Source organism: Centruroides vittatus, unplaced genomic scaffold (genome assembly GCF_030686945.1).
Source record: "Centruroides vittatus isolate TY-2023 unplaced genomic scaffold, ASM3068694v2 contig_393, whole genome shotgun sequence".
Taxonomy (NCBI): domain Eukaryota; kingdom Metazoa; phylum Arthropoda; class Arachnida; order Scorpiones; family Buthidae; genus Centruroides; species Centruroides vittatus.
Window position 1 is genome coordinate 762,465 of NW_027122209.1, and position 25,217 is coordinate 787,681.

Genomic DNA, 25,217 nt, shown 5'->3' on the forward strand with positions numbered 1-25,217 from the left:
AGCTGTTAGTATTTCTAGCATCAATAATAAAGTGAACATTAACACAATTACGTTTTTATTTGGTTATATGATAAACTAACTGTGCACCAAACTGAAAGACAACAGAAATAATTATTTTTCTTTCAGAATTTGACGTTTTATTAAATCAATTATTCTATAATTCTCTGTTAAGTTTTAGTTACTATAACATCCTAAACAAACAGACCTTATAGTATTCTATAAGGTCTAGTATTCTAGTATTTATAGTTTAGACGGCCGGATGGCCGAGCGGTCAAGGTGGCAGCCTACCGCTCTGGGGGACCTGGGATCGAATCCGAACGGGTCCAATAATCCCCAGGAATTTTTCGGGGGGTGGTCCGTTCGGATATGTCGGGCCCCGTCCCTCACCACCCGGTCGTCCCATTGTGGGCCTGGCCGAACCCATAATGGGCCTACTAAAAGAGGCCTTCTTAGTGCCCACAGGGCGGAAAGAGTTAAAAAAAAAAGTATTTATAGTATTCTAATATGTTATCAAATATCCAACACACAAAAATTAGGCAGTCATACAAGAAGCCTTTCATTTCTTTAAACATAAGAAAATAAAATATGTTCTACACTCTTTTTCAGTGTATGTCCAGAAAAGCATCGTTTATACATTTCTAGTAAAACTTTAATAGGATCTTCTATGATAGTCCTGAAAATAGATGTAATATGACAAACAGTCTAATCAAATAGAAGCAAATTTATTATAATTCAATGTAAAACATTTCGAAAAAAATAATTTTAACTTTTTTAAAGATAAATATTGAACATTAAGATTGTGTTGTGAAAATTGTGTTTCACGTTTTTCAATTTTTGTTTTATATTTTTCTTTAACAGATAGAAGAGTGATATTTAATATTCTAATTTTTATTAAGCTATATTCTTTGTATGTCATAAACAGACCTATAATTGGAGCTTCTTCTAGGTCGATTTAGTAAATATATAAATAAAGTGTGCGCTTGAACAATGCAAAAATATATATATTCTTGGTAAATCTCCATTGAGTTTTCGATTGAAAATATATTTTTACTTGAATTTTGGATTTATTGATGATCTAGATCAGTGATTCTCAAAGTGGGGGTCGCGACCCCTAAGGGGGTCGTGAAAAATATTTGGGGAGTCGCTGAAAAATTGATGCCAAATCAATTTTTTTTCAAATATTTTATAAATTTACTATAGATTCATGTTTAGAAATAGTAGAAATAAAAAATATATAAAATAATTTTTACTTAAATAAATTGCACATATAAATAATAAAAACAATATAAATACAGTCAAACCTGTTTTTATGCGGGGGATAGGGACCGCATTAAAAAAAACGCATAAAAAAATCTCACGAAACTTCACGAATGGCTGTAAATAATAGTTTTCGCGACACATTAAAAAATATTTTTTTATGCGGTCAACAGGGACCGCATAAAAAAAGTCTCACGTAGAAAATAACTCAAAACCGTACGAAATAGAATTTATTGACAACAGATGTCAGCACTTGACTGCATCGTCTGGTCTATCGTCTGTTTTACACATTTTTGTCCAGGTGGTGTTTTGTTGACTTAAAAAGTAAATTATTTCATTTTTCGCATATTCATGCAATAATATTATTATAATAAGTGCATTTATGCTATAATAAGTTTATTTAGCTATAATAAGTCAACGTAAGACATGACGAATCGCACGAGACTAGTCGCCAACTATACCGCACAAATTAAAAATTCGCATTAAAAAAATCGCACAAATAAAAATCGCACATAAAAAGAGCGCATAAAAACAGGTTTGACTGTATTTAAATACGAGCCTAAATATAATATTCATAAATTTGTGCGCTATTGGGGAATCCTCCGAGTTCCACTCTCCGCCTAAACTATGATAGAACAGCGTTGTCATTTGGAACGATGTTCGCTAGCAGCGTTGCGTCTGTAGGCAAGTCGACTTAGGTAGAGCGTCGATTATCCGAAAACCGATCAACCGAAAGCGTTTCAGTCGGCAAATTTGAATTTCCGCTAGTGCTGTGGTGCTGCAATATTTGGCTATGTCTTGGGATACTCCGATGTTATTTTAGTTGATATGCGTTTTTAGCTGGCAGCCTGGCGCGACCATAAGAGGGTACTTAAGGACGCGCCAGTATTTGAACGAGAATTTTTCCCATCGTGAGTGGTAAGTTATGCTTGTTTTCTGAGGACTGTGTTGTGCTGAATCGGAACGTTTTCAGACTAGATAAACTTCCAAAATATAATGTTTTTTGTTTTTATATTTTTCAATACATTTATTTTGTTTGTGAAAAATAAACAAATAATTTAAAAAAAAATTCGTTAGCCTTAACATTGACAAAAATTCAACGCAAAGCGACACGCAACGGAGAGAAATTTCAACATGGAATAGATTAATTAAACAAAAGAAATTAACTCGTCCTGAATTTAAATTAACCCCCTCCCTCCGGGATGTTTTTCTACACATACTCATTCTTCGGGGGTCCTTTGAAATTTTTAAGTGCAAAAGGGGGTCGCGGACGAAAAAGTTTGAGAAATACTGATCTAGATGACATTTGAGATTCATTTTCTATGATTGATTATAATTAACAAATTTATCTTTAGAAAGCATAGGTAAGTCAAGCATTATATAACAACAAAACTGCTTAGACTGAATTTAATATGCTTCTATCCTCAGAATATACTAAGCATATTGCCATTTCAAGTTGAATTCATTGTCAAAATGGTAGATATGTCATATGCAGTATACTGGTCTCTATCAAATTTAAGATAAAACATGTTAACAGTTCACTTCAATTATTTGATTACTTTGGTATATATGTTACAGTCAAAACCCGTTTTTAGTTAGAACGCGTTTTAACTAGTTTATACTGGTTGTCTTTGTTAAAACCCGTTTTGTCTAGTTAAATCTAGTTTTAACTCAAATTCATTTTTGACTAGCAGTAAATTCTAGTTTTAACTAGACATAACGGGTTTTAACAAAGACATCCAGTATAAACTAGTTTCAACTAGTTAAAATGCATCCTAACTAAAAACTGGTTTTGACTGCAACATATAGAGTGTTCGGAGTAAGATGGTAAGCGGGGGAAGATGCCTACTTTTTGATATTTTCAAACGGTGACGTCAGATATTGTCATGTGTTTGTATGATGAAGCGTTGGGCCAATATTGAGTGCGGAAAGCTGTAGTTGGCCACCGTTACCTCATTTTCTACATCTGAGAAGAATAAAAGCAAGATAAGAACGAAGTTTTTGTTGTGAAATGTTTCTAGAATCATTTTAAAACTAAAAGTTAAAATAGAATTTATTAAAAATTGCGAAAAACAATTAATGTGTGATGTAGGTTCTAAAGTTTCCATTGTGAGCTACCGCCGATCCCGATCAGATACGCTAGAACACGTGATTCCACTAGGCATCTTACCCTGACAAATGGAAAAGATGCCACATTTTTCTTGGGGTAACATGCCTATTTTTTGTTAATTGGATTCCAATATGCCTATTTTTAATAAATTTTTGTTTTCTCGTTTTACTGCAGGTTAAGCATAGAAATTATATAAGGACTTTTCAAAAAGGTTTTTGGACTGAAAAAAGCTTTCAGCTAGCTATAGAGCACGTTAGAACGGGCGGGAACTTAACAGTATTTATATACTGTGCTGCTGCACTTACTATAAAGTACTTTGTACTACATATGCAATAAATTAAATTTGGTTAAGATGTTCGGAAATTAATTTTATGCAATTATATTTGTTATTTTACCCCAATGGCATTTTAGGCATCTCACCCTGAGTATCCGGGTGAAATGTCTAAAATGCCAGATAGTGAAAAAGTCGTCATTGCAAACACTATACATAATTATTTTTGATATACTCCAAAGTTTTATTTGAAAAACATGCTAAAGAATATGATATTTTCGTTAGAGGCCTCCGAAACTCAAATTATCGCTATAATTTCCTTCATAAGCAAATTGTTAGGCATCTTTCCCCGAATCACTACACATAACTTTATTTATTTCCCCCGAACATATTTATGTAATTAAAATTAGTTTTAACTAATGTTAAAAGTTAAAACTAGTTTTATCTAAAATCAAAACATGTACAGCAGTAAATTAACTAGACCAGTGTTTCCCAACCTTTTTTTCCTCGCGAACCAAAAGAAAGGTCCGAAAAATTTGACGAACCCCTATGTCAGTGTTTCCCAAAGTGGGGCGTACGCCCCACAGGGGGGCAATTTGCTGGTTGGAGGGGGCAATTTGAAAATTGACATGACATAATTTACCCCCTTAATAATAATATTAATAATAATAATACCCCCTTAATAATTTTTAAGATGGTATCAAAATTGAAACTATGTTATTAGAGTCCGCAAGTACAGTAGAGACTTGTAAATCGGAACCCTGGTAATAGGAATCGCCGGTAATCGGCAGGATTTTCAGTCGGACTGTGTCGTGCTGAATCGAACGTTTTTGATACTAAATTTACTTCTAAAGTATAAATTTCATGTTTTTATATTCTTCAATATATTTATTTTGTTTGTACAAAATGCAGAAATAATTTTTAACGATACGATAATCTCGATTATTATTATAAAAATTTTCGTTAGGGTTAAAATCGACGAAAATTCAACACAAAGCGACACGCAACGGAGAAAAATTTGAACATCTGACAGGTTAATATATTTTTTCATACATAAACTGTAATCGGAACAAATCCCTAATCTGAACAACCCCAGTTCCCAATTGATTCCGATTTTCGGTTCACTACTGTAACTTTTCAGCTTTTCCCTTTGCTGTATCTCTTGTCGCAGAAATCTTGTATCTTTTAAAGTCGCTAAGTAACAACGTTTTTGCAAAATTTTTCTAAGAATTTAACTCTTTTATTTTTAACACCTATATGTCGTAATATTTTTAATTGTCTGTCATTTATATGATTAAATGAATTTATTGATACATGTTGTATAATATAATTTTTACGTATTGAATAATTTTTGTTTATTTTTTAAACATTTAAACTTTAAAAACTTATATAAAAAGTTAAAACTATTGATAATATTTATAAACTAATAAATTGTGCTATTTTTGTTAGTTTGAATATCTCTAATAGGAGTGTCTTTGATAAAGGAGTCCATAAGAATTTAATTCCCGCAATCTAATCTTCTGGAATCTTCAGGGCTTGCTTTTATCCCTAGTATTACTTGCGGCAAGATGTATATCTACACAAAAACAATTTTTTCTTAATTTACGTTTACTCTGCCATATTGAATTATTTTTACAAAATTTTATTTTTTTAGCCCATAAAAAATGAGTGGAACAACAAAAAAGAAAGTTCGTCAATATTCAGAGGAATATCTGAAATATGGATTCATACCAGCAGTTAATGATGAGAGGATGCCGTTTTGCTTGATATGCCAGCAATGTTTGACAAACGAATCTATGAAATTGGGTCGGCTTGAAGCACATTTGAAGGCCAAACACAAGGACTATATTAATTCAGATTTAAGTTTCTTCAAAACATTGAAGGAAAAGTTCGAGAAAAGGACGACAATTACTTCAATATTCACGTCTAGAAATGTAACAAATAGTCGTATCCAAGAGGCTAGTTAACAAATCTCTTTGTTAATTGCTAAATCAGGGAAGAGCCACACAATAGGGGAGAATCTAATAAAGCCCTCTATTTCTGCTTTTATGAAAACCGTTTTAGAAAAAAATGACGAGGATGTAGTAGCAATGCCTCTTAGTAAAAATACTGTCAGCCGAAGGATCGACGAGATGGGCGATGACATTGAAAAACAACTTGTTTTGAAACTAAAAACCAGAAATTTTTCTGTGCAAATGGACGAGTCAACTCTAAGAGACAGTGAAGCCGTTCTTATCACTTATGTTAGATATATTGAACGTGGACAGTTTGCAGAAGAAATGCTATTTTGTAAACAATTAGAAAGCACTACCAAATCGAGAGACATTTACAACATATTCAAATGCTACTTGGATGACAATGAGATCCCCATGAAGAATGTTATTTCGTGTGCTGCTGCAGATGGTGTCCCCAATATGATGGGCAAGAAAAATGGTTGTTTACAATTGATGAAAGCTGATAATCCAGAAATGACCCTTATTCACTGCGTTATTCATAAAGAAAACTTGGTGGCTAAAAACATGTCTCCTATCCTCCATGAAACACTAAATGCAGTTATCAAATGCATTAACTCTATAAAAGCCAGCGCTAAAACCGAGCGCTTATTTAAGCTATTTTGTGAGGAGCAAAATGAAGACCATGTACAATTGTTACTACACACTGAAGTAAGGTGGCTATCAAAAGGAAATTGTTTGAAACGATTTATTGAGTTGTTTGATTCGCTTAAAAAGTTTTTAATTGATAAGCCTGAAATGACGTTCTTATTGACAACAAATGGCAAAGCATATGTAAGTTACTAAGCCGATATTTTTGAGAAGCTAAATATATTGAACAAGCAACTACAAGGACCAAGCAAAACACTGGTCGATGCCAAAGCAAAAATATTTGGTTTTGTTAAGAATCTAGAATTAAGTCAGAAACACTTAAGTAACAGAAATTTTGAACAGTTTCATTGGCTCAACAAGTGTAATGTTTCTGACTCTGCAATACTTGAAATTGTTAATCATTTAAAAATTTTAATTACGGATTTTAAAGAGAGATTTGCTGATTTAAAAGAAATGAATTTTCCGACATGGATGGTGCAACCAGTTTTGGTGGATTTAGCTGATATATCCAATCTGCAATATCAAGAAGAACTCGCGGAGTTGCAAAGTGACGAATCTGTAATAACTCTATTTAATATTAAAGGTGCGATGGCATGGCTTTGCGATGAAACAGAAGCCAAATACCCCAATACCACAAAATGTGCAAGAAAACTCTTATTACCGTTTCCATCTTCATATCTAGCTGAATGTGGCTTTAGTGCTGTGAGTAATTTGTTGACTAAAAAAAGAAATCGTCTGGATATAACACAACGTGGAGATTTGAGACTTAAGCCAACTAAGCTTGAGCCAGATATAAAATCGCTGTGTAAAAAGCATCAAGCCCACAAATCACATTAAATTAAGTTTTAAAAATATCTTATTTTTATTTATTAAAAGTACGTTTCTTTGTTTTGACAACAGTCGTAAGAAACCGCTTTCAAAATTATCATTCATATTACTAAAAAGAACAAAAATAAATTTTTAACTAAAATTATTATATGGGGGGACATGATGATTTTAGAAATGTTAAAGTGGGGCGTGGCCTAAAAAAGTTTGGGAAACACTGCCCTATGTAGTCGTTAATGACAGGTAAAAAAAAGCAATAAAATTTGATAGAATATATATTTTACATATTGCAGAATAATATTGATTATATTAATCGTGAAACATTTAAATAAAACATTAATAAGACTAAAATGATGGCTATAAAAGTTGAAAACAAGATAAATTTAACAAACTGGTTCTTATGTTTTACATTTGGAAAAACTCTTAATGGGATATTTGTGGCTGTTTGATAGAACAAAGCAATTCAAAGTTAGGCTCAATATCTGACAATTTCAGTCTTAGATCAGGTTCTGCATTTAACCTGTTTCTGTATTTATCTTTCAGATAGTATGTTGAAAATCCTTTCTCGCATAGATATGTTGTGCAAAATGGTAATAGAATTTCAATGGCTTTTTTTGACAGAACAGGATATTCATTTTGTATACTGAGCCAGAAGTCAATTAAAGATTGATCTTTAAAAATTGCTTCTAGAGAACTGTCACAAGATAACTCTATGAGTTTTTCTTTTTCCAGTATATTTAGAGAGGTTTCTGAACTTACATTTCCTTGAAATGGATTACGTATCCAGTTGTTTGAGATGGATATATTGCATCTGTTGGGAAAATAGTCATCGAAAGTTAATCGAAGATAGTTCAGATGTTCACATATACTCCTTTTAATGTTTTCGTCAAGTTTAATTGAATTTTCTGATAAAAAAAGTGCTGACAGAATCGAAACATCCATACTCATTCATCTGCAGGCATTGAATCCAAAAATTGATCTTTTTCAACATAGCCTCAATTCTATCATGTACACTGAAAATGGTGACACCCTCGCCTTGTAAAGACATATTTAATTCATTCAGTTTACAAAAAATGTCAGCTAAATACGCAAGCTTTTGCAGCCAAAGAACATCGGATATACAAGAAGACAAATGAAACGGATGATCAATAAAAAATGCTTGAACTTCAGACTTCAAACAAACGCGTCAAAACTTTACCACGGGAAAGTCATCTAACTTCTGTGTGAAGTAGTAAAGAAACGTGGAAACTTCCAAAATCCTCACAAAGCGTACGGAATAGACGGCAATTTGTAGCATGCGATTTTATAAAGTTCACAATTTTCACAGCATTACTTAAAGTAGTAGATAACTCTGCAGGAATACGCTTACATACTAAAGCTTGTCTATGAAAGCTTGTCTATTGAATTTTCTCGTTGATCTTCCTCACCCGTGCCACAAAACCAGAAAATTTTCCTGTCATTGATTTTGCACCATCTGTACACACACCCACACAATAAGACCAGCTTATTCCATTCTTTTCAAAATACCCATTGATCATATCGAAAATCGCTTCTCCAGTTGTGTAGGTTTTCAAAGGTTTTGCAAATAGTACATCTTCTTGAACAATATTCGTAAAAAGATATCTAACGTAGACAAGCAAGACTGCGGCATTTGTTACATCCGTCGATTCGTCAAGTTGAATTGCAAAATAATTCAATTTTATTCTTTTTAGAAGTTCGTTCTCCACATAATTAGCCAAGTCATTAATTCTACGCGACACCGTGTTGTTTGATAAGGGAACTAGCTCAATTTTCTTTGCTGCCTTTTCCCCAAGCATACATTTGGCGATATCTTTCGCACATGGTCCAATTAAATTTTCTGCTATTGTATGCGCTTGTCCAGATCTTGTAATTCTATAGCTTACTCGAAATGATGCTTCAAGGGCCATTTTACTATCTTCGTTTGAAGTCAAGAAAGAAGAAAGACTACACTTTTTGATATCTGCTAATTTTCTTTTGAAATATTCAAGAGGTTTATCTTTGTGTGTCGGATGTTTTGTTTCAATATGTCTACGAAGAAGTGATGGTTTTAAACTGCTGTTGGCAAGAACTTCGTTACATATAACACAAAGCGGTTTAGGTTCCGACTCATCCCCAGTAAAATGAAAACCCAATTGTAGATAGTCGCTGTCATATTTTCGCTTTTTCTCTTTTCTATCATCATTTCCTTTGTTTTTCGTCTGGTGAAACGGTACCTCACTACAGCTTTCAGTACTATCATCTCGATTATCATGTCTCGTTTCTAAACGACCCGTTTTTAACCATCGATCCATAATAAAAATAAGTTATAATAATAATTAAATTAATAATTATTAAATCATTTACACGAGAACTTGACAGTCACAGTATCACTATCACTCAAGCTTTACAAGTGCTAAGCCTATGTATGAACGTCGGTTAATACAACACTACTCTCCCAGTTTCCGGTTGTGAACAAGTATCTAATTCTAAAATCTGTAGTAAACTGCCTTAATTTGATATTTATTTCCAATTGTATTGTAAAAAAAATATTACATAGAAGGGAAAACTGCTGCAATGATTTTAAATATAAAGCAGAACATGATACTAATCACATTGATAAAATGTTTTAAATATAAATAAATGTTTGTAATAAAAAGAGAATAGTATTTGATTACTTGAATAAGAGGAATAAATTATAATGTATAAAATTGTTGATATAATTTGATATTGATGAAGTAATTTTGAAAAACAAATAAGGAAAAAAGAAATGAAAATATTGAAATTTATTATAGATTTCTTAACAAACAGGCAGCGAACAATCTGTTTTACAGTGGGTGTGTTCTTTAATTTTTGTGTTTTTGTTTTGTTTTTTTTTTTTTTTTGCTTTTGATTTTAATGGCGTTTTAAAAAATCCGCCATTACAATATTATTTTCGCGAACCCCCTCTGCAAACACTGCGAACCCCCAGGGGTTCGCGAACCACCGGTTGGGAATCACTGAACTAGACAAACCCGTTTTGTCTAGTTAAAACTAGAATTTACTGCTAGTCAAAAATGAATTTGAGTTAAAACTAGTTTTAACTAGACAAAACGGGTTTTAACAAAGACATCCAGTATAAACTAGTTTCAACTAGTTAAAACGCGTTCTAACTAAAAACGGGTTTTGACTGTAACAGTATATGACGAAGAAATTGAATAAAAATTTATTTATTTGAAATACAGGCAATGTGCAGAGAACGATATTTGCCGTCCCCAATACAACAAACAATGCACAAGTATTTAAATAAATAAAAAATATATATTAAGTTTAAGTTTCTTGTTAAAAATATAAATATTGACTTATAAAAGTAAAATTTATTTTTAATTCATCTATATTAACAATTAGTTTTAATCTGTATTAAACTACTTTAAAAAATTTCATTAAAAATTATTGAAAATAAAAAGTAGTGGCATACTCTTGATAAATGTGATTGCTAATAATAAAAGAATTACTAGCGAAACAATATATTTTATATTTATTCTGCAACAATAACTTCGAGGATTGCCAATATATTATATTTATCTAACTACGATCCAACTTAAAATTATAAAGATTGATTGCAGGTTGGTTTAATAAATTTATAATGCTGAATAAGTTAGATAATTAACTTTAATAAAGATACTACCAGTTCAATTCTGTAAAGTTATAAATGCTTAAAATTTAAAGCTGAAATGATTTTGTTGTAAACAATAAATTATTATTATTCTGTAGAATAATGGAAGACAATAAACCAAAAAGAGGGATTCTAAAATCCGGAAATAATTACACACCCACGGAGTAATTATTATCAAATTTCTATGTAATAATTTTAATTTATCTCTGAGATATTTACATTTTTTTTTCGTTTTTATTCAGCAACAAAATTAAAAAAACAGTGAGATGGGATGAATCGAACATCAAACAGACATCGCGACCGTATAGCAGAGACTCTGAGATCAGATATAAAGGATACGGTATCGCGGATGATTCATCCATCAATGACAATAACAAATTGAATACCGAAATATCGACATTGAAGTGAGTTGGGAATTTAATCATAGAGTTCTAAAGTTAATTTCAATAACTTAAATACTGTACTTTTAAAACAATCTCAGTCCGAAGTAAAAGTATTAATATTTCAATTTTAGTCTCGAGTCATTTGAAGTAAAACAAAAAACATTATGCACCAGAAACAGCGATGAAAATCTGAGGGATTCAGGTAATTTTAATTTTTTAAAAATTATCCGATCATTATTATTAAAAGTTTAAAATAAAAATAACAATAATGAATTTAAAAATATGTGAAATAAGATTTTAAGAAATTTATTTTCCAAACAGCTGCAACCAAGGCATTCGAACTGAAGCGAAAATTACACTATAACGAATATTTCGGTGTGAAGCTTCTAAAAATCTTTTCAATGATGAGGAGATGACTATGCAATTAATATTTGATGACTATGCATATAAATATAAATTTCGGCAATTCTTTTACCGTTAAAATTACCAAAATTCAGCATTAGATAAATAATTGACGTTGGGTCATAATTTTACCAATATTTCGGAAAACAGCATTTTAAAAATTTATTTAAAAATGAAAAACTAAATTTGAAACTTTTTAAGAGTAAAATATATATATTAACGTATCAGATTTTCATAATTGTATGGAAATGAAAAGAAGAAAAAATTGCAACGTTAATTAAACATCAGAAAGCTTTGCGTAAATATGGATAGTATAAATTATTATTTTAATAAGCAAATAAAGACTAAATTCAAGAATTTGGTTTGTTGTTAACATAAAGTTGCATTGTAATTTATAGTTAGGTACAATGTTGAAACTAATGCAGAATACAATGCGACTCCTATTTAGAGAACTTAATAAACGAGAATTCGAAACAACTGACTATTTCTTTTATATGTATCGTTTACGAGATGAAATGATCAATACAAAAAGGCCAACAAGGAAAAATATTTTAATCAGAAGTGCGACAAGATTGAAATTCCTGCCGTAAGCCGTATAAAGCTGGATTCACCACTATCTGACGAGAAAGCGACACGTCACGGATCAGCACACGAAAAATTATGTAATATTCACATTATCAGACAAGTTACGACACAACGCAACAAAACTATTTGCCAATTGCTTTAGAGTTGCTGAGTAAACATGTTTAGAAACTTTTCTACCAATGACTTGACTATAATAGCGAGGTTGAGGTCGAAGTTTTCAACGCGAAAACGTGTACGTCGGACGTTCGGCGCCGCTTTCCTGTAAGCCTAGAAGTTTGGCAATGGCGTTTGGAAAGTCGGTGGAATCTTGCTCGACATTCCAAAGGCCGTTCCTTTGGAATGTCGAGCTCAATCAAAATTCCTCAACGTTCTGTTACTGAATTGGAATTCGGGAGGATAAAACAAAGTTATTGTTGGAGTCAAAAATACCCTCCGAATCAATCTGGCATCAGAAGGCGTTGTATGTTCGTTATCTTTTACACAAACTTGATGTTCTGTGTCGTCAATTCGATTGCACGTGGATAGTGGCAGAGCACACCACGTTCTTGCAGTTCTAATAGGTTGCGGCCGAAGTTTTCATCTCTAAAACGTGAACGTTGAGCGCCGCCATCTTGTAAGCCTAGAAGTTTGACTGTGATGTGTGAAGCGCGATAGGAATACACAGACACGTGAATTCAATTAAAACAAATTTAATTTCGCGATAAACAATATATACAGATGAGTTCTTTTGGATTCCCTCGGTCCAATTTCTCTTACTGTCCGTTAGTAACAATAACTCAAGTAGCTTACCTTCTTGGAAACTACTTGCCCGACAATACTAATGAAACTCGCGCGATCCTTAACTAACTTAAACCTAGGGATAGAAAAGTATAGAGATAGGGAAATGAGAAGAATTGATAGGATAGTGGGGTACCCTTGTTCTCGCTGAACTCGATGCTGGCTGGTGCTCTATTCTGCGTGTCTCTGGGTTCGTCAATGTTTTAAATATCTTCTACTATAATTTCTTTTCGGTGTCTCTGATTCGAAAATCCAGATCCTCACCTCACGGCTCTCCATTCGGCCCTCGTAGAATTCCGTCTCACGAGCTCGCCGTTTTCGTCCGTGCTTCTTCGTGTCCGGCCGGGGAAAAAGTGACCCTTCGTGACCCAGATTTGACTCGTCCTCCACTCGAACTCTGTTCCACACGGCCCCCTGGTGGGTGGGGAGTGGGAAGCCCCCGTTCCCAAAAGCCAGAACAATGAACAAAGGAAGTTAGAAAGAAGGGTTAAGAAAGAGAGAAAATTATTAAAACTAATTAAATCTAAAATACATATGTACAAAAATATGGCGTACAGCCACATGACAATGACGTTCCAAACACCATTGTCAAACTTCTAGGCTTACAAGATGGCGGCGCTCAACGTTCGACGTTCACGTTTTAGATGAAACTTCGGTCGCAACCTCTCTTATACTCCAACGCTTTCTCTAAATAAATTGGATTTTCGTCGCATTCTTGTTGTATCTTATTAAGGAAAGTTTTCCAACATCCTCTAGTTTGTTCTCGTATGTCAAAATTTCTATTAACTATACCATATAAGTTATAAGTGCAATCAAAATTCTTCAAATTAAAAGTGGGTAATGGCAAATATTTTACAGTAACCAATTGCATGCAGCCATAGTGGATAGGTATTGCATTACGAGTGAAATCTGCTAACCATTTCTTTAGCAAGTTCTACATTTTGGATACGTAACATCAAGACTTGATTTTCCATGTACCGGTCCTTCGTCGATAGAATCGAAGGTTAGAACTCTTCTGCCCATAGAATATGCAACGAGGATATTTAACTTCTAGGAAAAGTAAAGCAGAGTCTTTCTTTATATTTAAAATAATTCTCCTTGCGGAAGAATATTTTATTTTTAATAAATTACTGTTATCATCATAATATTTGTTTTGTGTCTCGTTTCCAACATTCGAACGTCGTGATAAAAATTTCCCGAGAACAATCCCTTTCGTATTCGTTTGTGAGAAGAGAGTTCCATAGTTCACAATGACGTTTTCGTGACTTAGTTTGATGGAAGCATTTGGGGGTTATAAAAGTCAACCAACATTTTGTATCTACCCTATATCAGTCCGTTGCCAAAATATCCATTTCGAAATATAGATCGACGAAGAAACGGTTACTGGTGCACTCTACTTGAATCACGCGTTCGTCAAATACAGGCACGTTGTCATGTCTGTCTTCTTTTCTTCTCTTCTTTTTAAAAAGTAGAGAGAACTCCCACTTTTGCAGACACTTCTCTAAAATCCGTCTAAAGTTGGAAGTAGAATTGGGAAAATTGGACTGCAATTTTCAAAATTCAAATTTTCACCTGTCGTCCGTGTCAGTCCTTCGTTAATTTAATCTTGAGAATGGAGTTAGATAGATAAAAATCGAGACCAGATAGGGGCAGGTCCCAATTAACTATATTCGAACTTCCAGTCCCGACCGGAAGTCACGTCATTATTTTAAAATTAAGAGATGATTAAAAATTGCAGCCCGGCATCTTAGCCATGTCGCAATAAATAATTGCTCGTTAAAATATCAAACGATGTTATGCTACGATGCAATGTTACGAGATCACAAGTTACTAACTATTAGATAGTGTAGACTCGTGTAGAGAAATACTGTTTATTATTTTTATTTATTACAAAAGTTATTAGCAAATAGGAAAACAGATTAATAGCTTTGGGAAAAAGCGACATAATTCTTTTTTAAACTTTTTCCGTCCTGTGGCACTAACGGGACATTCCAATTTTCAATGCGAGTGTTGCGTGTTAAAATAAACAATTTGACATCATCAACGACGTTCTAACTTCGTACGAAGTGCTTAGTTTCCATATTTCCATTCTCAGCAAGATGGAGGACAAGTGTATCATTTCTTCTGCTGTTACAGCATTTTGCAATATTTTTAATGACAACACGATGATTTCATACAAAAGGAAAATGAAACACGAAGACGACGACGAAGAACTGCTACATATTATATGTAGCAGCGATGGAAGAAAACAGAGAAAGAAGGCCAAAATAATAGGATATGTAGAAGAGATAGTTCCTTTATATTCCATGGAAGATTTTAAATGTCACTTTCGTTTGAGTCGTTCAACAGTTGAGGTATGTAAAAGTGCTTAAATTATAGTTATCTGTTTAGTTTGTCAAATATTTTACTGTAATTATTTTCACAAAGGATAGAAGCGTTTAATTTTAAAAAAATTTAATTGTTTCGAAACTTTAAAATATATATACTGTACTGTACTTGCCAATTTTTTCTGTTTCAGAAAGTTGTAAAGACTGTACATTTGTTTCTGATCTTTCAGATGTTGATTGTTCTATCATTGAATATATATGTAAAAAATTAAATAGAGGAATTTCATTAAAATTTATAAAAACAATAATTATCTATTTGGTTAAATACAACATTCAATTTGTTATTAATATAAAATATGTACAGTACCTGTAAGCACGGTAGATACGTTCCGTGTTATATGAATTCCGTGTTGTACGAGTCACTTTAAATACATGAGCCAATCACAGCTCGGCACGTGTGCAGTTTAGGGGCTACGGCTGTTTGAAAGGTTTTCTTCCATAAAATTAACCGATTCTAGACTAATTTGATTCAACATTTCCAAATCACGTATAATTTTTCGGGAATAATCCATATAAACTATGCTATAAACAAAAAATTGTAGGATTACTTACCGAGTGTGCACCGTTCGACGACGCCATTGCTTAACAAGGTCCTTGATTGCTTAAGCTTGTTTCCGTCGCGGAGCGGCTCATCGAACGGTGGGCACGTGTTTCCTGATAAGTTATTTTTCTGAGAAAAATTCGCTGAACTTTGGAGACATCATTAATATAAATATAATTTTTATGGCCGTTAAATAATAAATAGTTTTTAGTAGTCTGCTGCTCGTTTAAACTCAACGGTGTTTAATAGCGGACATTGCAATTTGTGCAATGTCCGCTATTGGTCCAGATTCGACCAATCCTGTCGCGACACGAATCGGCGATGACGTTTTACCGTTATATGAACACGATCGCAATTTTTTCGCCGTGTTATACGATCCGTGTTATGTGAACCCGTGTTATAGGGAGGTCTACTGTATAAAATATGTACAGTCCCTGTAAATGCTGAACGCTTGGGATTCTCAGATCGAAGTTTATTTATATACGCAAGTAAATAATTATGATCTGACAAAAACAATGAAAAATAAATTTATTGCTTACTTGAAATGATATTCAATTTTTTAAAATCTTAACTTCCGTCATCATTTTTGCTGTTTTTTCATCAACCACAAAGTGATATGTTTTGTTATCAGCATCTCCTGCATTGTCACCATTTTTCATTCAAATGTCGCTTCAATTACCCATAATTCATTGGAAAGTAGTAGTCAACATATCTGTTGAGTGCTGAGTGCGTTCAGTCAGCGTTAACAACAGCGCTACCTCAACGTTGAAAAAAAGAACGAATTTTAACGAACGTTGAGATCAGCGCTGAGTCAGCGTTGAAAATTGGAATGTCCCGTAAGAGAACATTCCAATTTTCAAAAGGACATTTCCAATTTCCAAAAGAGGACTTTTTTACCCACACCAATTATATAATTAATTAAATTAGCAACAAAGTGTTCACATCAGTATCTTTAAACACTGCTGACATCACTACGGATTCAAACAGAAATAAATTGCATTATGTCTTACAAGTGATATTTACAAAATAAATACGAGAAACCAAATGACCCAGATCTAGCTAATCATCCTTTTGGTTTATTTTCGTTTTTAATCTAAAATTGGAATTTTTAGAATAATTTAAGAAGTGGTCGCCGATAAAAAGCTTTAAGAGATTGACATGAGGAGTAACCAGTTAATATTTCTACGGATAAAGAGCGTAAGTGTAACGAATCGAGAATTAACCATCGTATTTCACTTAAAATTGTCGTAATCCAGTACGACAATTTCAAAGGGAGGATATCCCGTGAGGTTGGCAACCTGATCTGGACGTTTGTGATTAAAGTGTTTCCATCATGGCGGCCACTCTTCCTGTAGATATGGAGCTGAAAAAAGTTAGTGTATTTAAAATTATTTAAGACCTTTTAAGTAATTATTTTTGCAGACTAAGTGACGTTAAACAATGACAAACTGATAAAAATAACCAATTATTTCACTTGATTAATTTTTAAACAAATTCATTAAAATCTATTCAAAACTATATCTTTCTTGATTTTTATTAAATTTATCGCCTTTGTTAAATATTTAAAAAAGGGAAGTTACTTATTCATTGTTTTCATTGTGCTAAGAAAGCTTTACATTGTACACGTGAGTCCACATTAAATTATGAAAGCTTCACATCTGATTTCTAATTGCTGTGATGAATAATTTTATATGGTGTTATGACATATTATTATTTTTTTACTCGATTCTATTATAGTAAAAATTTGAGAACAGTTATTATTGTTTGCCAAATGAAATAGCTGTAATAGTCAAGATTAAAATTAGGAACGTATTGTTGGTTATTTTTTTACTTTGACTCTGCCCTGTGAACATTAAGGGCTCGATTACATTGGGCGAGTTTAGTGGCAAACTTGCCGCTATTAAACTTGCTCAAGGCAATTATTTTGACTAATAAACTTGCCAGGAAACTCGCTCTGTGTAGTCGTGCAGTAAGCAATGCAGTGAGTAGATGTCTACATCTCATCTTTTAGTTTACGTACCTAATTTGGATGCTTTATATTTCATAATAGTGGATGTTGTTTATAAATGAGTAAAAACTTAATAATAATTATCATTACTACAGTTCCACTTTCTTGACATTTTACATTTCAACAAGTAAGTCAGTGCCTAACATAACAGAAAGAGCATTGGTGTTACCAGCTGGAAAAATTAAAGTTATCAGAGATTTCCTTTTTCTTTGGTTGCTATAGTTTGGGCTAAAATTCAAATTGTATATAAAATTATTATTATTGCTAAGAATATTGCTACTTTTGGATTAATTTTGCTCTATTGCCATTATGTTGATTGAATGGCTACAAATTACTAAAATGGTGGAATTATTCCATTGTAGCACTTTGTACAGTTCCTTGCTACTATTGAGTAATAACTGAATTGCAGATGAGTTTACTAACCCAATATAATTGGTATTTGCTATGTTCATGTAAACTTGTTCACTGTTTTGCAAATTTGCACACTGGTGAATAACTAGTAATGTAATTGAGCCCCAAGTGAGACTTTTTTTTTTTCAGGCTCATAAGTTCAGCCGGAATGGCCGAGTGTAGGGTTTCTCATTTCCTGGCGTTTTGCTTGTCCCAGGATTCCGGAATAAAAGTGAACAGTTTCCTGGGAAATCCCAGGATAGAATTAATTATTTTTAAGATATACAAAATATCTTATATCTTATATCTTGAAATCAAATGATATAATTATTTTTTATTTTTAAACTAATTTAATATGTTCTGCAACCTCCAAAATCATATTAATAGTGCTGTGTAAGATATATATTAAAAATTACCTTTGAATTACATAGAAAGTTTCACAAATAGAAAAATTTTTTTAAAATTTGCTGGAAACTGCATACATCAACAACAACAACAACAAATGCTTTGAATTGAGTTGATAATTTTAAAAAAATGAACTTAGATCAAACTTTTAACTTAAAAGGTAATTTTCATTTTTTAAATAAAACATAATACAAAATATTATTGTAAATTTTATATAAGATTTTAAAAAGCAAAGATGGTCAATACTCTGATCACTCAATCTGATTCTTATTTTAGTAATGAAAAGTCCTGCTACTGAAAATGCCCTTTCCGATTCAATTCATGTGAATGGAATCGTGTTTAATGCATTTAAGAGAAGACAGATGTTATGTGTTTTTTCACCTGTAGCCTGGAAGATTTCTAGTTCATTTTCGAGATTGCAGTACTTCTTTTGCTCTCTAGTATTCTTGATTTGTCTACCGCAGCTCCTTTAATAGAAACATCAGGCTTATAGCCAAATAATTTAGCAGTTCGTTTGTCTTTAATAACCAGGTTTATGAAGAAAAACTTCATACTTGCAGATTTTGTACTCGTTTGTATCCTTGCCCAATTTGTACAACTTGGCATAATGCAGTTATTGTAGCTACTGGGCATGGTTAAAAATTAAGACAGCATAAGCACAATTATTCCAGATATTACAGGTTCTGACAAGTAAAGAATTTTCGGAGTCCTGCCACAAATAAGCTACATATTGATTATTGACCATTTGTGACATGCCATAACAAAGAAAAATTAAATAAACTAATAAGTAGGTTTTAAATTAATAAATACAAATGTATTCTGATAGTTTATGAGTTAATTATATTTTCTATTTGCAAAATTTCTTCAACCCTAACACAAAATAAGAAAAAAGTGAACTTTTAAGAAATTTGCAGGATTTTCCAGGTTAAAAAACAACCGGGATCTCAGTATCTCTTTTGAGAAACCCTAGCTGAATGATGACGGATAGGGTCGGACATATTCTGGGTAGGTTTTTTGACTGCTTGGATTTGATCCATGGTCCCCCAGAGCAGTAGGATAATGTGTTAACCTTTTCTGTTTGTTATCAGAAAACTTGTTTAGAAAAGTACTAGTTATGACTTAATGGACTGAAAAAGAAGTATAGTGTTGTTTTGGTTTTGAATTGATTTTCATGTAACACTATCAAAATAAAGTGCTTTCAAGTGTCATCAAAATGGAATAGTCAAAAAGTCACATAGGTAGTATTTAATTAGTCGTGTTTTTCAATTCTTGAAGATTAAATTTATTCAACAGCATGTCTTTCAAAAAGGACTTCTGATGGTCTGGTGGTGCAGCACTTAACTACAGTTACCAAAGTTTGGTAGATTTTTATATTGCTTTGTGCAAATCTGAAGTCATTCATTCTCCTTTCTGATGAGTACCTAGGACAGTGTTTTTCAACCTTTTTTATGTCACAGCACACTTGAACATATAATTAAATTTATGTGACATGAATTTCCTTGGAATAAATCACATGATTTAAATTTGTGTTTGTAAATATTCTATCCTCACATTTTTTGCCACTTAATCTAATTTTTTGTGTCTATATTTTTGTGAATTAAATAAAACAGTATTGTTCTTCCTTAAAATAGCAGCAGGTTACAACAATAGTTATTCAAATTAATAATTTTCAATTACATAACAAAAGCCCAAGGTAATTTATTATTGCCAAATTTTAGCCTGAAGTATACAGCAGTTGGAGGGTTATAAGAAAAGCAATTAACGTTAAGTTTTAATTTGCATTTAAAAGTGGCATGATAATTGCCTTTGTGAACCTGCCCAATATCCCACTATTTCTAAGTTAAAATAATTTGAACTAAATATGGGCAATTATAGACACATTTTTGATTAAATGAAAATTTCATTGTAAGTGAAATAACCTGGTGTTATGCACATATAATTTTGCTTATGAATATATATTTTTTACTGCATTATATATATGTTTATTTATTATAACAATGAAAAACTTGTATAATCAATTTAAAGAGGTTTTAATTTTAACATATACACTTATTGTTCTTTGAGCTTCTTTTGAAAATAATTTGTTTAATATCCTTCAAAAAGTTTTGCAGCACACCTACAATCCTCTCATGGCACACCAGTTGAAAATCACTGACCTAGGGTAATAAGTCTCTGGGGAATAAAGTTGTATTGGTGTGGGCTGGTCACTCCTTGCACTTTTCTGGCTGGCCCATAAAAATAATAATAATATGTTTTTACGTAATAAAAATTAATTCATTTTTAATTATTAAATCTATTGGTTAGAAATAGATGGTTAAGCCATCTAGCTCTAACCAAATTGCTTTGCATCTAATTATTAATTAGTCTTAATATAGCCCAATAAAACTTTGGAAAATCATTTGTTAATTGTAGTATAAGAAGATGCATACATCTCGCCCAGGTACATTTTCAAGGCAACCTGTAAGGAGCTACTTTACTTTTACGTTGTAAAATGTAATTCTATCAATGTAGTAAGTGGAGTAAATACACATATTGTATTTAATGTAAAACAACAGTTAATAATTGACTGAAATGGAGTAAATATAATTGTGCCAATCTAACAGATTTTTAAATTGATAGAATATTTTTAACAATGATTTCCATAGTAACTTATCTTTGTTAAAAAGTTTTAACTTAAATGTTTCCAAAAATTTTTGAAATGATTTTTGAATGAGTACAATACAACTCTTTTAAGCAATATTGTTCTCTATTTTAATCATCACTTATAAATAAATATATTAATATTTATAACTATAAAATTATTATTTACTCAAGTAAAGGAATTTATAAATTTATGATTTTATTGCTACATTTACTTAACTTGTTGTTTTTTATTTAAAAGGCTTTCAAAGAGTTACAACAGAAAATGATAGAAACTAGTCAGAAATTAAAAATGGCAGATCTACAAATAGAGAATTTAAATCGTAACATACAACATTCTAAACTGACTAATACTGAAATATCTAGTATGCCAGAAAATACAAGAATGTATTTAGGTATAGGAAGAATGTAAGTGAAAAAATTGTTGTATTTAGATTCTCTTATTATTTTTTTAAAATTTGAAAGTCATTCTGAAATTAAGATTCCAAAATGGCTTTCTTTCATTTTGTTTGGATCATTTAATATTATCATGCCTTTTTTTTTAATTATGTTGTTAGATTTTAAAAATTATTGTTTTAATCATTGTGATGAAGTCAGCTAACAAATAGTTCAATTTCAGCAAATTTACATTGTGCAACTCTGGCTCTAACCTTTCCCTTTTTTAAAATGTTACACTACAACTCTTTTTATAAGAAAGATACCTCTACATATCTCAATATTTTTATTTAAAATTTTTCTACAAAAAGTTGTCTAAAATTTATGGAGAGAATAAAAAAAATGGATATCATAGAGCGTCATTTATCTGAATCAATTGGGGACTGGGGTTGTTCGAATAACTTATTTTTCGGATAACCAATTATGTACGAAAAAAATATTAACCTATCTCATGTTGAAATTTTTCTTTGTTGCATGTCGCTATGCGTTGAATTTTTGTCGATGTTAGGCCTAATGTAAATTTTTTAAAATAATAATCGTGCCTATTGTATCATTAAAAATTATTTCTTTATTTTGTACAAACAAAATAAATATATTGAAAAATATAAAAACATAAAAATTATATTTTGGAAGTTAATCTAGTATCAAAAACGTTTGATTTAGCACGACCTAGTCAGACTGGAACGCTTTCGGTTGATTGGCTTTCAGATAAATGACACTCTACTATATAACAAATTTATTTTGGAAAAACTTTAAACTTTGTAAAGCAGAGTCAGTTTAGGGGTCAGTGTGAAAGTTTGAGAACATTGCAAAAATTTTTTTAGATACAATATAACTTTAGAATAGCAGACACGGTCAGGACTGAGAAGTTTGTCTGCTATTCAGAGGTACAGTACATGCCAGTGGCCATATTGTATTTTAACCTGGTCATTATAAAGTGAAGAATATGAGGGATTGTGAAAACGTCAAATTTTCATCAGGAATGTGAAAATACCAAAAAGTATACGTAGCATATATAATTAAAATATATATACATTACATTATTTATCTTTTCAGCTGTAAAAATCACATTTTAATTCAATTCTAAATAGCAAACAGATTGTATAAGATACTTTAATTAAATGGAACATAAAAATTACAACAAAACATAAATGTTAATTAATTATTAATTCATCAAAAACGATCTGAGTGGATGTATCAAAAAGAAAAATGAAACTATTATTATGAACAGAAGGGTGGATGAAGGTAGATTTAAGCAATGAGAGTTTGAATATCAAGTTATGAAGGTGATTTGCTAGCTGCTTCAAGAAGGGGTAAGAAATGTATTTGGTATTCTTGCATTTATAACATCATTTATGATCTAAGATACTAATAGAATTGATAGTGATTTGTCTGTAGTTATCAAGTAGGTGTAATTTTTCAAACATTTTTGCTTTTTTTCAACAAATGATTTATTAAAAATTACTTTAGCCACCACAAAGCTGTTAAGATCATAAATTACATCATAAATGCAAGAATACCAAATATCTTCCTACACTTTAAAGTGGTTGACAAATTGCTTTTGTAACACAACTTTTGAACTTTCACCAAATAAACACTGTTGTCTTAAACTTAAAACTGTTTTTTTATTACTTTTGTACTATAATTCTTGTCAAATGAATGAATAACTTTGGAAAAGTTTATAGTTTCTCAATACCATAAGCTTAATTCCAACAATAAGACAAAGTTTAACAACATTAATATGTCTGATGATAAATTGTGATTGACAACTTAATTAGATTAAACTTCTTTAACAGATAAATAAATTTGTTTGGCCTTTTACAAACTCCCTTATTTATTCCTATTTTAAGCCAGTCTTTATTTGACTCCTATGGTCAAATTTTGTCCTCTGAAAGAGTATTTGAACCGATGCTTTGTTTTAGTTTTAAAATATTATGTATGTAATTAATTCTTTCAGAATATTGAAGGCTGGACTTTGTGTTTTCGTAATGCAGGTTATGGACGAAAGCGTCCATTATTTAAAGGTAAATATAATAGATGTCCTATTTGAACAGTCTGTGGATTATAAAAATGTTGGTTAAGTAGAGGTGTTCACTATTCAGGAATGTTCGTTGATGGAGGTTTCACTGTAAAAACTTTGTTTAAAAATATTAAAAATTTTACATTTTTTCACTCTCAAGTAAATAGACAAAGACATATTTAAGTTATGTAGGAGCTGTTGTGTATATATTTATATATAATATATATGTTATGGACAAAGTGATTAATCGGGCATTATTCATAATTGTGAGATCTGGAATTCCATCAGACTCAAAATTGTAATGTTTCCCTAATATAAACAACATCGATAGAAAAATTGCCTAGCCGAGAAAATATGCATCCCTGGCCGTATAACTGTCAACTATCCATTGTTCTTAAGCTATATACAGATCATCTTGCAACTTAAGTTTATAGTTAACGTCTGAATTTGTCATATATTTTTGGTCCCGGGAACACCTATGACCTAAATCACCATCAATTATCGAGCACGTGACCGATTTTCTCAGCCTAAAACTATAAAAGCTGCTTCTTTCCCCCTCTGGGGAGTCTCTTATCATCTGCCGGACCAACGCCATCGCAGGTCATCACCGCTCTGGACCTTAAGTTCCAGCATCACCGTGCTCAGTCGTGACTTTATAAAAGTGTGCCATTCCCAGATACCTATATACACTTCTTGGATATCGAAGTGCTAACTCGATAAGGAAACTAATAATGAGGTATGAACTGAACCTGTAAGCTCTCTCTCGAACCCTATGCGAATTAGAGAAATTAGTCAACTTTTGTAATTGTGTCCTTTGTTTACTTCCAATAAATCTTGTTTTAATGGTTAAATGGTGTCCTCTTTGACTCGAATATCGCTTTCGCCTTATCGTTGACCCCGTCTCACCTCCCATCCACTCGCTCGACAAGAAGAGTCCCGACTCTCGGGACCAAAATCGTAACTTAGCCATCTTGACAAGTGAAAGGTCAATGACCTGTTGCCAGAAAGGGGAGATACGACTTCCTCCTACTTCCCTCGATCTCACATAATGCCCGGTCATTATGAATAATGACCAAAAAGAGCGGGCAGCGTAATAAATATTGATTAATTTATCAAATTGACTGGTCATTATGAATACTGCTATCACCTAGTCGGGCAAAGTGATAATAATAAGTTGAGGAATGATCATCCAACATACGCTAGCTAATTGGCACTCAGTTGCATGTGTGTATCGTGTTTAGTACTAAATTTAAAATTTGATTCGCGACTGTTTGTGCTCTTGACGGATTTCTCCCGGAGGGGAGCTGCCGGTAGGTCGCCAATTGTTTAACGTTACTAGATATTGATCCATACTAGTTATTGATACGTGTGTTCAAGAACTACCGCGAATAAATAACTAGTGATGTTAAACAATTGGTGGCCTGCCAGCGGCTCCCCTCCGGGAGGAATCTGTCGAGAGCACAAACAGTTGCAACTGCCACCAAATTCGGTACTAAATGCAATACACATGCGCAACTGAGTGCCAA

The 25,217-nt window shown here is 32.2% G+C and overlaps 3 protein-coding genes across 3 annotated transcripts in view; 2 read left to right on the top strand and 1 right to left on the bottom strand.

The window, feature by feature from the left end:
• Positions 1-8,463: 8,463 nt before the first annotated feature.
• Positions 8,464-8,994, bottom strand: LOC136976112 (zinc finger BED domain-containing protein 5-like). Its single transcript, XM_067271326.1, has one exon. It carries the CDS (start codon positions 8,992-8,994, stop codon positions 8,464-8,466), a length of 531 nt encoding a protein of 176 aa, XP_067127427.1.
• Positions 8,995-10,548: 1,554 nt separating this feature from the next.
• On the top strand, positions 10,549-11,712 carry LOC136976124 (protein phosphatase inhibitor 2-like). The gene is made up of 5 exons (XM_067271338.1): positions 10,549-10,668; positions 10,817-10,882; positions 10,961-11,122; positions 11,233-11,303; positions 11,423-11,712. The coding sequence occupies exons 2-5, from the start codon at positions 10,821-10,823 to the stop codon at positions 11,515-11,517; spliced, it is 390 nt and encodes a 129-aa protein (XP_067127439.1). The 5' UTR covers positions 10,549-10,668; positions 10,817-10,820; the 3' UTR covers positions 11,518-11,712.
• A 5,403-nt stretch (positions 11,713-17,115) lies between these two features.
• Pfdn1 (prefoldin 1) overlaps positions 17,116-25,217 on the top strand; it is a 28,517-nt gene continuing 20,415 nt past the window's right edge. Inside the window, exons 1-2 of the mRNA XM_067271288.1 lie at positions 17,116-17,165; positions 21,478-21,644. Of these exons, the coding sequence (XP_067127389.1) occupies positions 17,127-17,165; positions 21,478-21,644 (206 nt within the window). The 5' untranslated portion in view covers positions 17,116-17,126. The remainder of the gene's footprint in view (positions 17,166-21,477; positions 21,645-25,217) is intronic.